Genomic DNA, 16,076 nt, shown 5'->3' with positions numbered 1-16,076 from the left:
ATCCTCAACACATTTATGCTATCAATTTTTATATGAAAAGCAACACACTGCAGAATGAACTGCTTGAGTGTAATGATTTTAAAATTTATTACACTACTACTACTAAATAACAATTTTGAACTGGGAAAAAAATTATATATTATATACAAAGACCCTTCCTCAGGTTTTAAATGAGGTAATTAATTAGTAATGGTTTCTAAGAAGACATCACATTTAGATCTGTGCAAATCCCAGTTTGGTTCCAAATGGCTTTATGAATTTTTCCATCAGAACTGGTTTGCATGGGAAAGGTTCAGGGCACATTTTAATCTCAAAGAGAAACCACTGGCCAAGTTTATTATTCTGCATGGTTTTGGAGTTTCACAAGAAATCATGCTGGTTCACACAAGTTTGTTGATAATATTCACATAAACAGGCTAGACCTCTTTGAGGCACTGTATTTGAGGGCCTGATGAGTTTACCGGAAGTTAGACAAAATGGCATTTAAAGACCACGATGTGAGACTATAACTACAGAACTCCTGTGATAGCAACCCCCCTAACACTAGTGGGATACCCACACCATATAATCATTGAATTCTGTGGCTGTGTTCCATGTCTGTTCACAAAGTGGAGCCTTCTCTCAATGATACTAAAACGGCTATTATGAGACTTGTACTTGACAAAGGACTGTTTTCTCAGGATAGACGTCACCTGAGTAGAGAGGGAAATAGACTTCTAGGATGGAGGCTGGCACAACTGATTAAGAGAGCTTTAAACTAGGAATTTGGGGGAGATGGTTGGGGGATGTCCAGGTAATCTCCACGCCGGATTTTAACATTGAGAGGGAAGAAAACAAAGTAAGAAAGGATACAATCGTGGGTAGGAGAATTGACATAAGGAGGAAGGGTAGTGTAGATACCAGTCTAATAGGTGATACTGGCGGTAGAATGTCTGTGCCAAATCGGGTAAAGAATGTAAGCGAAGCCAAACAGCAAAAATTAAGATGTTTGTACACCAATGTGAGGAGACCAGGTAACAAAATAGAGGAACCAGAGTTACTGGTGCAGGAAGTGAAACCAGATATTATAGGGATAACAGAAACACGGTGGAATAGTAGTCATGGCTGGAATACAGGTATTGAAGGGTATGTGCTGTTTAGGAAAGACAGAAATAAAGGCAAAGGTGATGAAGTAGCATTATATATCAATGATGAGGTAGACTGTAAAGAAATAAGAAGTGATGGAATGGATAAGACAGAGTCTGTCTGGGCAAAAATCACATTGGAGGGAAAAGAGCTACTAGAGCCTCCCCTGGGATAGTGCTTGGGGTGTGCTACAGACCACCGGGATCTGATTTGGATATGGATAGAGACCTCTTTAATGTTTTTAATGAAGTAAATACTAATGGGAATTGTGTGATCATGGGAGACTAACTTCCCAGATATAGACTGGAGGACAAGTGCTAGTAATAATAATAGGGCTCAGATTTTCCTGGATGCGATAGCTGATGGATTCCTTCACCAAGTAGTTGCTGAACCAACAAGAGGGGATGCCATTTTAGATTTGGTTTTGGTGAGTAGTGAAGACCTCATAGAAGAAATAGTTGTAGGAGACAACCTTGGTTTGAGCGATCATGAGCTAATTCAGTTCAAACTAAATGGAAGGATAAACAAAAATAGATCTGGGACTAGGGTTTTTAATTTCAAAAGGGCTAACTTTAAAAAATTAAGGAAATTAGTTAGGGAAGTGGATTGGACTGAAGAACTTGTGGATCAAAGTTGCAGAAACTATCAGAAGCCTGCATCCCAAGAAAGGGAGAAAAATTCATAGGCAGGAGTTGTAGACCAAGCATCTCAAAGAGGTGATTAAGAAAAAGCAGAAAGCCTACAAGGAGTGGAAGATGGGAGGGATCAGCAAGGAAAGCTATCTAATTGGGGTCAGAACATGAAGGGGTAAAGTGAGAAAGGCCAAAAGCCATGTAGAGTTGGACCTTGCAAAGGGAATTAAAACCAATAGTAAAAGGTTCTATAGCCATATAAATAAGAAGAAAACAAAGAAAGAAGAAGTGGGAACACTAAACACTGAGGATGGAGTGCAGGTTAAGGATAATCTATGCATGGCCCAAAATCCAAACAAATACTTTGCCTCAGTCTTTAATGAGGAGCTTAGGGATAATGTCAGGATGACAAATGAGAATGAGGATATGGAGGTAGATATTCCCACATCTGAGGTAGAAGCCAACCTCAAACAGCTTAATGGGACGAAATCGGGGGGGGGCAGATAATCTTCATCCAAGAATATTAAAAGGAACTGGCACATGAAATTACCAGCCCATTAGCAATAATTTTTAATCAATCTGTAAACTAAGGAGTTGTACCATATGACTGGAGAATTGCTAACACAGTTCCTATTTTTAAGAAAGGGGAAAAAAAAGTGATTCGGGTAACTACAGGCCTCTCAGTTTGACATCTGTAGTATGCAAGGTCTTCAAAAAACATTGAGGTCAATGGTAATTGGGACAAAATACAACATGGTTTTACAAAAGATAGATCATGCAAACCAACCTGATCTCCTTCTTTGAGAAGGTAACATTTTTTAGATAAAGGAAACACAGTGGATCTAATTTACTTTGATTTCAGTAAGGCATTTGTATGATTCCACATGGGGAATTATTAGCTAAATTGGAAAAGATGGGGATCAATATGAAAATTGAAAGGTGGATAAAGAACTGGTTAAAGGGGAAACTACAATGGGTCATACTGAAAGGTGAACTGTCAGGCTGGAAGGAGGTTACTAGTGGAGTTCCTCAGGGATCGGTTTTGGGACCAATCTTATTTAATCTTTTTATTACTGACCTTGGCACAAAAAGTGAGTGTGCTAATAAAGTTTGCGGATGACACGAAGCTGGGAGGTATTGCCAATACAGAGAAGGACTGGGATATCATATAGGGAGATCTGGATGACCTTGTAAACTGGAGTAATAGTAATAGGATGAAATTTTATAGTGAAAAGTGCAAGGTCATGCATTTAGGAATTAATAACAAGAATTTTTGTTCTAAGCTGGGGACCCATCAGTTAGAAGTAACAGAGGAGGAAAAGGACCTTGGAGTATTGGTTGATCACAGGATGACTATGAGCCGCCAATGTGCTATGGCCATGAAAAAAGCCATAGCATTAGGCGAGGTATTTCGAGTAGAGATAAGGAGGTGTTAGTACCGTTATACAAGGCACTGGTGAGACTTCATCTGGAATACTGTGTGCAGTTCTGGTCTCCCATGTTTAAGAAGGATGAATTCAAACTGGAGCAAGTACAGAGAAGGGCTACTAGGATGATCCAAGGAATGGAAAGCCTGTCTTTCAAAAGACGACTCAATGCGCTTGCCTTGTTTAGCCTAACCAAAAGAAGGCCGAGGGGAGATATGATTGCTCTCTATAAATATATCAGAGGGATAAATACTAGGGAGGGAGAGGAATTATTTAAGCTCAGTACCAATGTGGATACAAGAACAAATGGATATAAACTGGTCATCAGGAAGTTTACACTTGAAATTAGATGAAGGTTTCTAACCATCAGAGGCATGAAGTTCTGGAACAGCCTTCCAAGGGGAGCAGTGGGGGCCAAAAGACATATCTGGCTTCAAGACTAAGCTTGATAAGTTTATGGAGGGGATGGTATGATGGGATAGCCTAATTTTGGCAAGTAATTGAACTTTGACTATTAGTGGTAAATATGCCTAATGACCTGTGATGGGATGTTAGATGGGGTGGGATCTGAGTTACTACAGAGAATTCTTTCCTGGGTGTCTGGCTGCTGAGTCTTGCCCACATGCTCAGAGTTCAGCTGATCACCATATTTGGGGTCGGGAAGGAATTTTCCTCCAGGGCAGTCTGTTCAATTTTCTGAGACAAGATCAGCTCACCAGTAGCAACTGGAAGCCTTTCCCTAGTCATCGTGAAAGGGTATGCCAACAATTGATGCAGAACTTCAGCTTCCCAGTTATTGGTTGTGAAGAGAAACACAAACCATTTTTAAAAATCAGTGCAATCTCCCTAAGTCTGCAGGTATCTAGTTTCAGTGACCCAGCTGCTGCTCATACCTTTGCTTAGCTGCTGCAGAGCAGCATGAAAAACACTGATCGGTTTCACAGCAGCAACAAAAACCTGATGACTCATAGCCAGGGCCGGTGCAAGGATATTTTGCGCTCTAGGCGAAACTTCCGCCTTGCGTCCGCCCTCGCCCTCCGCCACCCTTCACCCCGGAGCATCGCTTATTATAAACTTTCAAAAATGAATACTGTATAATGTGGCATTGTTCATTAGAATTAATACAAGGGGGTCAGAAGAGATGATCACAACAGTCCCTTCTGGCCCGGGGGAACCTATGAGCAAGGAGGAGGCTGAGAATGCCCCCAGCTCGCAGGGTCTCTAAACGTTCCCAGGCTCCGAGTACTTCGCCCTCCGGGGGAGACCCAGGGCAAGGAGGGCAGACCCGGGCTCTCCCGGGGAGCAGGTGAGGATCTCCCTAGGGATCAGGGCCGGCTCTTGCATTGGCACAGTGCTACCGGGGGGGGGGGGGGTGTCGGTGTTTGGAAGCAGCACCTGCGCCAGCCCTTTCCCCTCCGTCGCACTGTGGGGTTTACTTTCACTTTCCCTCGCCCCAGGAGGCAGATGCGCCCAGCCCATTGGAGGACAAATCTCACCTGAGCTCAGGACTGCGTCCTGCCTCCCCCGACGGCTCCGTCCCTCAGCCGTGCTGGTCGCTGCACCCGGCCAGCTGTCTCCTCCTTGCTCCGCCGCAGGCTCCCGCTGACTGTCCTGCGCGGCGCCCCTCACTGCGTGGGCGGGTTTGTTATGGAGGCCTCGCTCCCCGCCCTGCCCCGCTCAGCTGACTCCCGTGATGCCGGACACCGCTTTTTGGCGCCCCCAAATCTTGGCGCCCTAAGCAGCTGCCTAGTGGTTACACCGGCCCTGCTCACAGCAATACCCACCCAGTCCCACTCCTTCTGGGATTGCTAGGACCACTGATATCACTAGCCACACTCCACCCCTAGCCTCCCTCTCTTGCACTCCCACCCCATTAGCTCAGCACTTGCAACAAAACTATGCTGGCTTCCTGCCTCACATCTTCTCTTCACCCCAATTCCCCCTGCCCAGTACATCATTATTCAGTTTGGCCCACAGGCTAAACCCTCTGCTGCAGCAGCATTTTTATGTGGGGCTTATGCTCTACCTACAAAACAAAGGCAATTAATATTTTACACTTGGAACAAGATAATCATGAACATTGTCCTGAAGCACTAATGTTTTTAAACCTTCCTCCATAATAAATGTTTTTCTTTTAGAAAACAGCTAAACACATCCTGCATTTCTCAGAAACCAAGTGAAAATGGCTTCTGCTAACCCTCCTGATGGCTCAGCCAAAGAGGGTCCCAGGATAGATACCATGCGACTTTTTACACCAAATAAAGCTACAGCTTGAAATGCATCTGCATACAGCAGCTCCAGAACATTTGTGGTATGCAGATAAAGAATAAACAGTTTGCATCCAGTCTGGTTGAAAAGCTTGCAGACCAAAAAAATATCTGAGCAAACCACTGCCAGTTGGCAGGTTAAATTCAAATTAAGGCAGATTTTGAGCACAACTTAGGTTCAAGTCAGCTCTAATTTCTGTAGATTCATCAAAGCCTAAAATAATGTATTCCATTAAAAAGATATTAAAAAAGAATGAAGTTTATCATAAAGATGTTTTAAATTAAAAACATTTCACTGCCCTTAAGAAAAAAAAGTTTTACTTGGTAAAGATGAGTCTCTTCAGCCTAAAGCAAATGCAATACTGCATTATTAATTTAATGTGCAGAAATTACCAAGATCCTATTTATGTAAGAAATACTATCAAGTCTAAACAAGCTCAATAAATGGCTTTATTACTCAGGGTTTTTAATGTGAAGAAAAAAAATAAGAGAACTCTACAAAGCTCTCAAGCAGATTTTTTACATTTGGAAAATGAAGGACTATTTCTCCACTCCTGCCCCCACTCACATATGGTATACCCTCACTCATACATTTGAAATTCAGTCCAGAAATTCTGGGAAACAAAGATACACAAGTTATAGTCCCTATCCTGCTGCAATCAGATCTGTGCACACACTTTCACAGATACGAATCCGATTGAAGGATTGGGGGCTACATTTGTGACATTTAAACCTTTTCTTAAACAAGTTACTAGTCACAGACACAAACTTTTTAAGATACAAATGATTTCTAAACCTTTAGAACATCACTGGAAACAAATCAATTTCAAAAACACAATCTACATTCTAACTGTGTTTATTACCACCTCAAAAGCTTAAATATTTAAAACAAAACAAAAATTCCTGTCGAGTTCTGTTTTATTGGGTTTACAAATTCTTTTTCTGAAATTCTAAATATGGATTAAATTAATATGGTGGGTTTTATTTAACTTGTGCACTAGATTCTAAAAACCAAGAGGACAGCTCTAGACATAGTAGTTGTTAGTAGATCGCTGCTGTGAAGTTGCCAACAGGAGCTCACAGCTCCCTTCTCTAGCTTTGTCTTGTAACTATAATTGCACTAAGGACTGGATTTTTTTATTTCTTATTCATACACTATTAGAATGTACTGTATTCTCTACTAAACCATAATTTTAAAGAGACATCTTTTGGATTTAAAAAATAAATAAAAAAAACAGCAGTAGGAAGCACTAACTTTCCATTGGGTATCTCCCACCCTGTTCATGAAATACGAGTTGGGGGGGTGGGGAGAGAAACATATAAGTTGTAGATTTTCATACCTGAAAGAAAGTTATTATTTAACTTTCTGAAACAAAAAAGACACAGACATCCAGTAAGTTTTACTACATTCAAATGAAAAGTTTAATCTTGCTGTTCTCATTTTTAAGCTTCTAATAGTATTCCCATTGCTCCCCTTTAAAGAGAAGGAATATACCAAAGGGTTTCATCAAAGCGTCAATCCGTATTCTTAAAGTGTTCTTTCTGGGATTCTTACAAATTAAATAGTAATAAATGGCAAAAAGACTTACCAACCAATATTACACCTATAAAATGGTCTTTTGCTCTAGAGGGAGCCCACACATATAAATGTAGCAAAGATCTCAGGATTATATTTTGTCTAGAAGTATTCTTTCACCATAAATGGGTCACACCAAATATATGCAAGAAATGTAAAATTCCAGCCATCTTTTTTTCTGTTCTACATGGTCAGATCTCAATATCTATCATTTCTGGGAAGGAATTTAGTCAGCTGTATCATGGATATTTCATGTTAGCCCAAGGTTTGTCTATTACACATAAAACCAAGAGGTAATTTAAGATACGTATTAGAATTATAATGCATGTGGTTAATTCTTAGTCTCTGTACCCAGCCTAGAAAACTGAATGGCTTATATTAGAAACCACTGACCTTATCCATGCCATCAGTTTTTAAACAGAACTCTCAACTGAAATCAATGTGGTGTTCCAATTAACCATATGTTCATTGAAAGTTGACTTATACTCAACAAGAAATCTCTGCAGATCAGTGGAATCTTGGTACATGCCTACCAAAGGAGAAAATAAAGCTTTATCTCCCATCCTCAGTGGAAATGAAGGCAGATTAGGAAAATCTTAGTCCATCTGACTTAATCATCATTTTGTATGTTTGGGATTTTCAGTTTAGTAATACATGCATGTACTTGTACTGCTCTGCCGTTAATTAAAAGTACATATTTTAAACACACACATTTTAAAACAAATCCCATAGAAGTCAAATCTGCAGTGACCATGGAAAAAAATGAAGCCAGGTAGAACTTGGGTGCAGTGCAGATCACCAACAGAGGAGAACGTACCAGAATTCCTACTTGCTGCTTCAACAAACAGTAGCACAGCCCTAGAAAGTAGAACTGAGCAAAAAGACAAATCAGATCTGGTCTCCAAATGTCAGAGTAATTGGGGAACCAACCAATGAGTACGGAAGTCCAAAACATAGCTATATTTAGCATACAAATTCTACTGCAATAAGTAGGAAAGAAGAAAGACCCACTGTCTAGAAAAAGAGCTACTGCATCCAACTAATAAAGATGGATTGGTTTGGGGAGGCTTAGAAGGAACATTGTTACATTCACTGATGGCACGTAGCATAAGCAGCTATTACAACCAGCCAAAAAGAGAAAGATCTTAAATATAAAAAGAGGTGGAGGAGGAGAATAGAAAGGCTTCATGTTCCCAGACTTAGCTATAAACTCAGGCCTGAAATCTTTCTCCCCTTTCTCCTTTTGAAATACTGCTTTTGTAGCTGACTTGATTTCATACACATGCACCACTTCTGCTAGTAATGATTCCCTGCACTATCAGCAGTGTCTGATAGCCTGTCTAGGAACGATACCTTTTATCAGAATGCCCATCTCAAGGTTTCTTAAAAGTGATCTATGAATCCAAAGTGAAAAACAGCAGCATTCACATGGTTACCACCTTGCTCAGAGTACTCTTCCCCTTAGTAAGCATCAGAAAATGCACTCTCAATTGGAATTCTATGAGGCCTTAAAAACAAAACAAACTAATAAAATTACAATGTGACACTACACTTTTTCCCTACACAATCTGTTACACAGAGTAACTAACGCAGAGACAATAAAACTGGATGAGTGGTAGAGTAATTTAACCTAGTTATCAACTGGTATTATGAATTATTAATATATAGCCAAATGCAAATAAATTAGAAGTCATAACTGAAGTTCTGAAAACCTAGCTGTTTATTTGGTGATTCTAATCTGCTCTTTCCTAAACAAACTTACTTTCAAAACCAGTATCCCTGCTGGCAACATTTCACATTAGATGAAATACATGGACCTTCAAACTCACCAGCACAGGGCCACCCGGAGGGGAGGAGGGGGCAAGTGGGGCAATTTGCCCCAGGGACCCCCACGAGAATATAGTATTCCATAAATAAAAGTTGCAATACTATAGAAGGGGCCCCCAAAATTGCTTTGTCCCAGGCCCCTTGAATCCTCTGGGCGACCCTGCACAGCACGCCACATGCTCTAAATTAAGCTCATTTTAACATTTTCTCTGCAGTATGTTAGGAGTAGGTACACAGGAAGTATGTCCTTCACACCCTTGTAGGCATGATACTGCCCTTATTAAGAGAAAGGATTAGAAAGGACCACCTGATGCAAGTGGGAGGGAAAAAAAAAAAAAAACAAAAACCTTCAGTGCCTGCTCCAAGCCACACTAGGAAGAGAAACTGAATTGCTTTTGCATAACAAGGACTACCACTAGGGGTCTCACTATAGGTTACCAGCAACATAACTGGCAACAATATACATTTTAACAAATGCGATAGAATCCTTTAAGAGATCTGTTATTGCGCTATTCTCTCTCAATTTTCTCTTACATACAACATGATATATAACCTCAATGATTTTTTTTAATTATTATGTCTTTGAATCTAGGTCTTTCCAGAGAATTAAATCCAACACATAGTTATGCTCAAATCAAAAAGTATTGGGTTTGGGAGTAAGAAACTGACTTTAAGTAGAACAGTAATTCTCTGGAGTGTTCCAGACGTTAAGTACTCTTCTAAAGAAAATATAAAATAACCACACTTGGGGTTTTTTTTAAAAACAGAAGTTTTACTTGCCAGCCATTCCCAACACTGTATATTTACTGCACAAAAGGTCACTTTTGCAACATACAGTCATTTTCTCAGTTGTTTGATATAATGGAGGATGGCTATTCCAGCCAATTAATTCCTATTTTAACAAGATGGACTACCTCAGGGTGTCAAAAAGCCACCAACTCTCTTCTTTACCAGTGTGACTGACACCTGCTGGTATCAATCAAGTTAACTTTTCTTTGTCAAACCATAATCCTGTTCTGTCCAGGTTTTCATTTTTAAGGAAGGTACAACTCATCAGCCCCTGAGAATAGGATGGAGTGATTCCTCAAACAAAGGCCCAGCAAATGAGCTAAATCAGCAGTTCTCAAACTGTGGGTCGGGACCCCAAAGTGGGTCGCGACTCCATTTTAATGATCTCGCCGAGGCTGGCTTAGATTTGCTGGGGCTCGGGGCTGAAGCCCACCGTCCAGGGCCAAAACCGAAGCCCGAGGGCAGCTGGGCTCAGGTTACAGGCCCCTTGGCTGGGGCAGAAAAAGCCCTTGGGCTTCAGCTTTGATCCCTTCTTCATCCAGGGCAGGGGGGCTCTGGCTTTGGCTCCCCCACCTGGGGCAGTGGGAATCAGATAAACTCAAGCTTCGATCCCCTCTCCCGGGGTTGTGTAGTAATTTTTGTTGTCAGAAGGGGGCAATGAAGTTTGAGAACCCCTGAGCTAAACTGAACTTAGTAGTAGTACCAACAATAAAATTGCTAGCACACCCACACACTCACTTCAGAGGCCTAGAAGGGGGAACATCAAAAATTTAGCAATTTCTGCCTCCATACACCTGCCCATATAGATGGTGAACAACCTTTGCTGTAGTTCTACTCATTTTCCACCATACTCAGCCCAGCCACAGCAGAATGATAACACACATTCTTCTAACAATACCTTCACTAAGAGAGAGTGCGCAGGGGGACAGTGACCATTTCAACAGATGGCGCTTCTCAAATCTAGCAGCTTCTTCCAGAGCATCTGCTAGTTTAGCACAGCCCAAGATGGCCTTTAGTGCAGCCAGGTACACCAGACCCTTGCTCTTCTAAATCAACAAAAGGCACATATCTTTGGTAATCAGCTATGTATACTAGGAAGGGGTGGCAGCAGGCAATTAAATATCAAGATTTTCCAGTCATCTTATATGGCATAGGGAATGGGGGACGAAAGCAGAAAAAAGGAGGAATTAGAGCAGCAAACATTTGGCAGCTAACTACAGTCTATAATGCTATCACCCACTTCTGCTATTTAGCGACAATATGTGGTAAGAGTACAGGTGTCCAGATTCCACACACATATTATGGCCCTTTATACATCACTTTCTCATGAATTTCTCCAATTCTCACAAACTGTAATGGCTCTCCTTCCTTCTTGTTCCCCTGAAAGATATATTTGTGTTCATCTATTAGCTGTAACACGGCATTACTTATTCTTTTGGTTTGCTTTTCAAGGGACTGATTTAATCTTTTTGTCAAAATATTTCCAATCTTCCAGTGAAGAGTTCATTGACACTTCAGGGCACAGAGCACCATTCAAGAGCTAGAATTAATAAGAATGTGAGAATTCTTCATTTTATTTTTATAGGATGCCATTTTGTCAAAGCTTCCTTTGTTGGCGGGATCTTGTTGAAGTGTTTTATACCATATTGTTATAACATGCTAAAGACATTTCTGTGTCATAAACAACCCAGTCCTGATTATACATCAGGCCCAACTGCAAGACAATTAAATCCAAAATGCTTTGAAGTTCTGGCAGAGAAGAAAAAAAGGACTTCAGTATTCTGTTCTATAAGGAAATCAATAATTGCCTCAACTGTGGAAGTTAATTTGTAAATATGGATTTTTTTACTCATATTCAGTAATATACTCTCTTGCGTGTTACGTACAATGTTGTATTTATCCAGATCTCAACAATAATTTTTAAAATTACATATAAAAATGGGTTTCTTTGATCTGTTTATGCTCATGAAAGTTTCAACAAGAAAGCCAAAAGAAAATAGATGAGTAAAGTCTTTTCAACTTCAAGAGACATGTTAGAAAGTATTTCTGCCTGTGCTGGAGGGCACAATCTGTAATAACTTTTTGCCTTCCCGATAATAATGACAGGCCCCATTATTAACAGGACAACTTGCTCTGCAGCAAGCATGCTTGCCTGGTAGAAAACACACACACACACACACACACACACACACACACTCTCTCTCTCTAGCTAAAGTACTTTTACTCACAGAAATCTAAGTAAATTTCTATACTCTACTCCAAATTGAGTAAATGTATGGCCTTCCTGAGACAGAAAACTACTAATGTATACTGTTTTTATGTTAATTGGAAGTGTTCAAAATCTTAAACAATATACATATCATTGGGTTTGGATTACCAGCAAGTGCAACAAACAATCAATCTTAGTCACACACAAAAACAAAAAATACGCAGCATGACTCAAATGAAAAACAAGGTAGTTATATAAAGCATCATACTTCAAAGCTAAAAATTCTAAGAATGCCCTTTCCTCAACCAAAGCCTAGAAAACAGCTGTAGGTCAATGCTCACTATAAAAAAAAAATCAAAAAAAAAAATATCAAAGACCAATTTACAGTGGATGTAAGTTCACATTATGTGTAATTAAAAAGTAGGTATGTTGAACTGTGTTCAGCCCTCATTAAATTTTAATAAAATCATAATCACTGTTTCCTGACCAAACAATGGTACAAATCAGGGGCCAAATCCTGCAACCCCTTACTCATGCAAGCAAGCCATATACATGCAAGTGAGGGCTATAGGACTACCCACATGCATAAGGATTATTCATGAAAGTAAGATGCTGCAGGATCTGACTGTAGTAGAATTAATGCCTTACCAACACCAGTGTCCACATAGCAAAATGGCACTTTTAGAACCTCTTTCACATACATTTTATTTCCTGGCATAAGAAAAAAAAGAATAGCTTTAGGCATGCTGAGGTGGGATGGCTAGCACTTCATGTGTTAACACAGTACTGATACTCTTTGAAATGCTGATCAACTTCACCACTGGGGTGAAGATGCTTATAAATATTAACTGTATTATATTTACATGCGTCACCCAGAGGCACAATTTTTCCTGTTAAAAATGGAAACAGAACCCTTATAATTTTCGTCATGTGTCACTTTTTGATCATAAGGCATACAATGACCATGAAAAGTATTCAAGAAGGAATAGAGTATACGGCAGAGAGCCAAATACATAATAGCATACTGTTAATTATGGTTACCAGTTTGATTCAGGTAGATGCCCAAAATGCCAGAATAGACATTTCAAAAATCTAAAAGGTCATAATCACACTCAAAAGCATTTAAATAAGTATTTTTTCTAGAAAACTGAGAAAGATTTTCTAATTATATGGATTTCACAGTAGGACTGTAAAATTGAACTAAAAATCTAATGTTTATAGGGAGAGACCTATCATACCACAAAAGGTATGCAGGAGTTCTCCCTATCACAGCTTTTGTCATGTCAACTGCAGTGAAAAAGAACAAACTTTGTGTTTAGGTACTGCAAATGGACTTTTATATGGCATTATGAAAAAAAAAAGTTGAAAAATATTTATATATTATTATTTGCACTTTTCGACCCAGAAAGGTGTTCATAATATGTACTGTTGAAAAATGTTATTAAATAAACTATCCTGAGTCACCATATTTTTGAATAAAATCAAAGTATATTCTATAGCTAAAAACATACACAATACTTATTCTACGATTTTTAGAATACCAACAACTTTAAAAAAAACACACATTTAAGAAAATATTTTACCTTTTATTGTTACATGTAACTCCTAAGAGGAGTATGCATGACTGTGAGAAATAAGGGAAAAAATCATATTTTGACACTTCTTTGTGTATATTCAGTGGACCAGATTCTCAATTTACATAAATTGTTGTAGCTCAGTTGAACTCAATGGAGCTATGACAGTTTATACCAGCTAAAGATCCCGCCAAGCATTTCTCCTCTAAGTCATCTGGGACCCAATCCTGCAAATGTACTTTACCCAGGCACAGGATCCTTCGGCACAGTGCTCATTGCAGGATTAGGATCTTGGTCAGTTTCCTCTGGGTGGGTCTTTCACACAGCAAAAAGAGGGGGGGGGGGAATTAACATGAAAATCAGAGGGGTAGCCGTGTTAGTCTCCGAAGAAGTGAGGTTTTATGCATCCGAAGAAGTGAGGTTTTAACTCACGAAAGCTCATGCCCAAATAAATCTGTTAGTCTTTAAGGTGCCACCAGACTCCTTGTTGTTTTTGTAGATACATACTAACACGGCTACCCCCTGATACGTGTTAGTCTGAATCTGTAAAAAGCAACAGAGGGTCCTGTGGCACCTTTGAGACTAACAGAAGTACTGGGAGCATAAGCTTTCGTGGGTAAGAACCTCACTTCTGTTCTGAAGAAGTGAGGTTCTTACCCACGAAAGCTTATGCTCCCAGTACTTCTGTTAGTCTCAAAGGTGCCACAGGACCCTCTGTTGCTTTTAACATGAAAATGTTACTATAAAACCACTAAAAAAATGGTAGAGGAAGAACAATGGGGCAAGCCTACCTGAAACTACTTTTAACTCCTTGCATCAAACTGACCAGATTTCAAGTTGGTGTCTCTTTAAAGAGGAGTGTATTCTCACACACATAACCAAAACCGAACATTTTCTTCTTTCAGTTGCTGACCTATCCACATTAATTTTACCATGATTGCAATGTGAAAGATATATTTTACTCAATAAAACATTATTTCCTGAGAAACTTTCTAGTTCCCTTTATTTTGCAAGAAACACAACTAAACTGCTGGTCTCACGTGGGTCAAATTCAGGCATTTAGAATGTATGCAGTTAACCTAAAAATTGCTACCAGTGAAAGAGCTTCACAATACTTTCTGATCAAGAGTCCATTCAACGAGAGCACTGGAGGCTGTAACTCTCAGATTTTGCACACTTCTAGCCACTGTTCCCAAGGAGAGCTGTGTGTGATACAGAACCCGGTATAAGCATAGAACTGTTTATGAAAGGCAGATTCATTAAATTCAGGACTGAAAACATGGATTTGGGCATAATCTGGGGAGTGCTACCATAATGAGAGTGAGGTTCCCTCCCCCCCGGTTTCTGAATGAAGCGGCTCCCCTTCACCCCCATGCTATTCCCTCACACTAAAACATGCCCGAGATGCCATCCGCCCCCGAGGAGCTCCCGTGAAGGCAGAGGCCAAAGCACCTGCCTGGATGTTGTGGTTGGCAAAGAAGCTGCTAAGCAGGCGGCGACCCAAGCGCGTGGAAGGCAACCCACACTCCAGCCTGACCACCACGCCGGCAGCTTTCGCTCCTTCCCATCCCCTCGCTGGCGCAGCTCCCCGTGCCCATAGCCCCCCACCCCGGCACAGGGCACCTGGCTTCCACCCAGCCAAAAACTAACCATCCTCCGCACCCGAAACGGGGGGGGGGGAGCCCCACGTTTTATAGAGGCTGGTTCCTCCTGCGTGTTTTAAGCGGATTCGTGACTGTGCAAGTGAGAACAGAGATCTCGGGAGGATCTTTGCTTGACAGCTGCTAAAGCAAAAAAAAAAAATAATAATAATAGTAACACCCTTCAACCCGCACCCGCATTCAGGCAGCACGTGGGACCTGAAGGAGACTCTTGCACTTGCTAAAGTCCACCCCGGGGGGAGGGAGGGGCTGTCACCCACAAGGGCAGCTTTACAGCCCCGCCGCTGTGCGGTGTGCAGGGTGCGTGCACTGGGGCGGGCCCCCCTCCCCGGACTTTCCCCAGGAGTTGGATGCTACAGGCTCCGCCACTTACCCAAACTGCCGGCGAAACCGTCCATTTTGTGTCGGGAGAAGCTGGGGTCCGGGACCCCGGCGAAGCCGCTGGCGCTAGTGGAGACGGTGGGGGAAGCAGGTTCATTCACCCGCAGAGCCGCGGCGGCGAGAGGCGGCGGCTGCTGCTCCGCGCCGGGCTCATGAGCCGCACGCGCTGGCTCCCGGGGATCCCCCAGGCTCCGCGGCTGCTCCAGCGCCCGCTGCTGCTGCTCTCACTCGCCGCCGCTGCCGCCCGGGCTCAGTCACAGCTCCGCGACCCAGCACCGCCGCTGCAGCTCCAGCTCCTCCTGCTGCTGTCAGTCCCGCCCAATAGCGCCCAGTGCTTTCGTGCTTCCGACTCCGCCTCAGTTGGCAGCCAGGGCTTCCCCTGAAGGCTGAGGAGCCCGGCGGGAGGGGAGCAGGCCGACCTGCCCTCCCGAGCCTGGGCGAGGGGCTGCTGTGCCCTGCAGGGCGTGAGCCTCAGCTGCCCTCGCCGCGAGTGACTAGTGCAGGCCTCCCTCAGGGACCTGCCTGGCTCTGTCTAAGCAGCGCTGGTACAGCTCATTGCCCCTCGCCGTGTTTGTGCTAGAGCATTACACTGGCTCTAGGCACTCACT

General features: G+C 41.8%; 1 protein-coding gene across 3 annotated transcripts in view; it reads right to left on the bottom strand.

The window, feature by feature from the left end:
* EML4 (EMAP like 4) overlaps positions 1–15,778 on the bottom strand; it is a 258,663-nt gene extending 242,885 nt beyond the window's left edge. Inside the window, exon 1 of one of the 3 annotated variants that reach the window (XM_005301262.4) lies at positions 15,461–15,778. In XM_005301262.4, coding sequence (XP_005301319.1) covers positions 15,461–15,485 — 25 coding nt within the window. In that variant the 5' untranslated portion in view covers positions 15,486–15,778. The remainder of the gene's footprint in view (positions 1–15,460) is intronic. The other 2 variants (XM_065589537.1, XM_065589536.1) reach the window with 2 other exon arrangements.
* Positions 15,779–16,076: the final 298 nt, after the last annotated feature.

This window comes from Chrysemys picta, chromosome 3 (assembly GCF_011386835.1).
Source record: "Chrysemys picta bellii isolate R12L10 chromosome 3, ASM1138683v2, whole genome shotgun sequence".
NCBI lineage: Eukaryota > Metazoa > Chordata > Testudines > Emydidae > Chrysemys > Chrysemys picta.
This window is presented reverse-complemented; position numbering and strand designations above follow the sequence as displayed.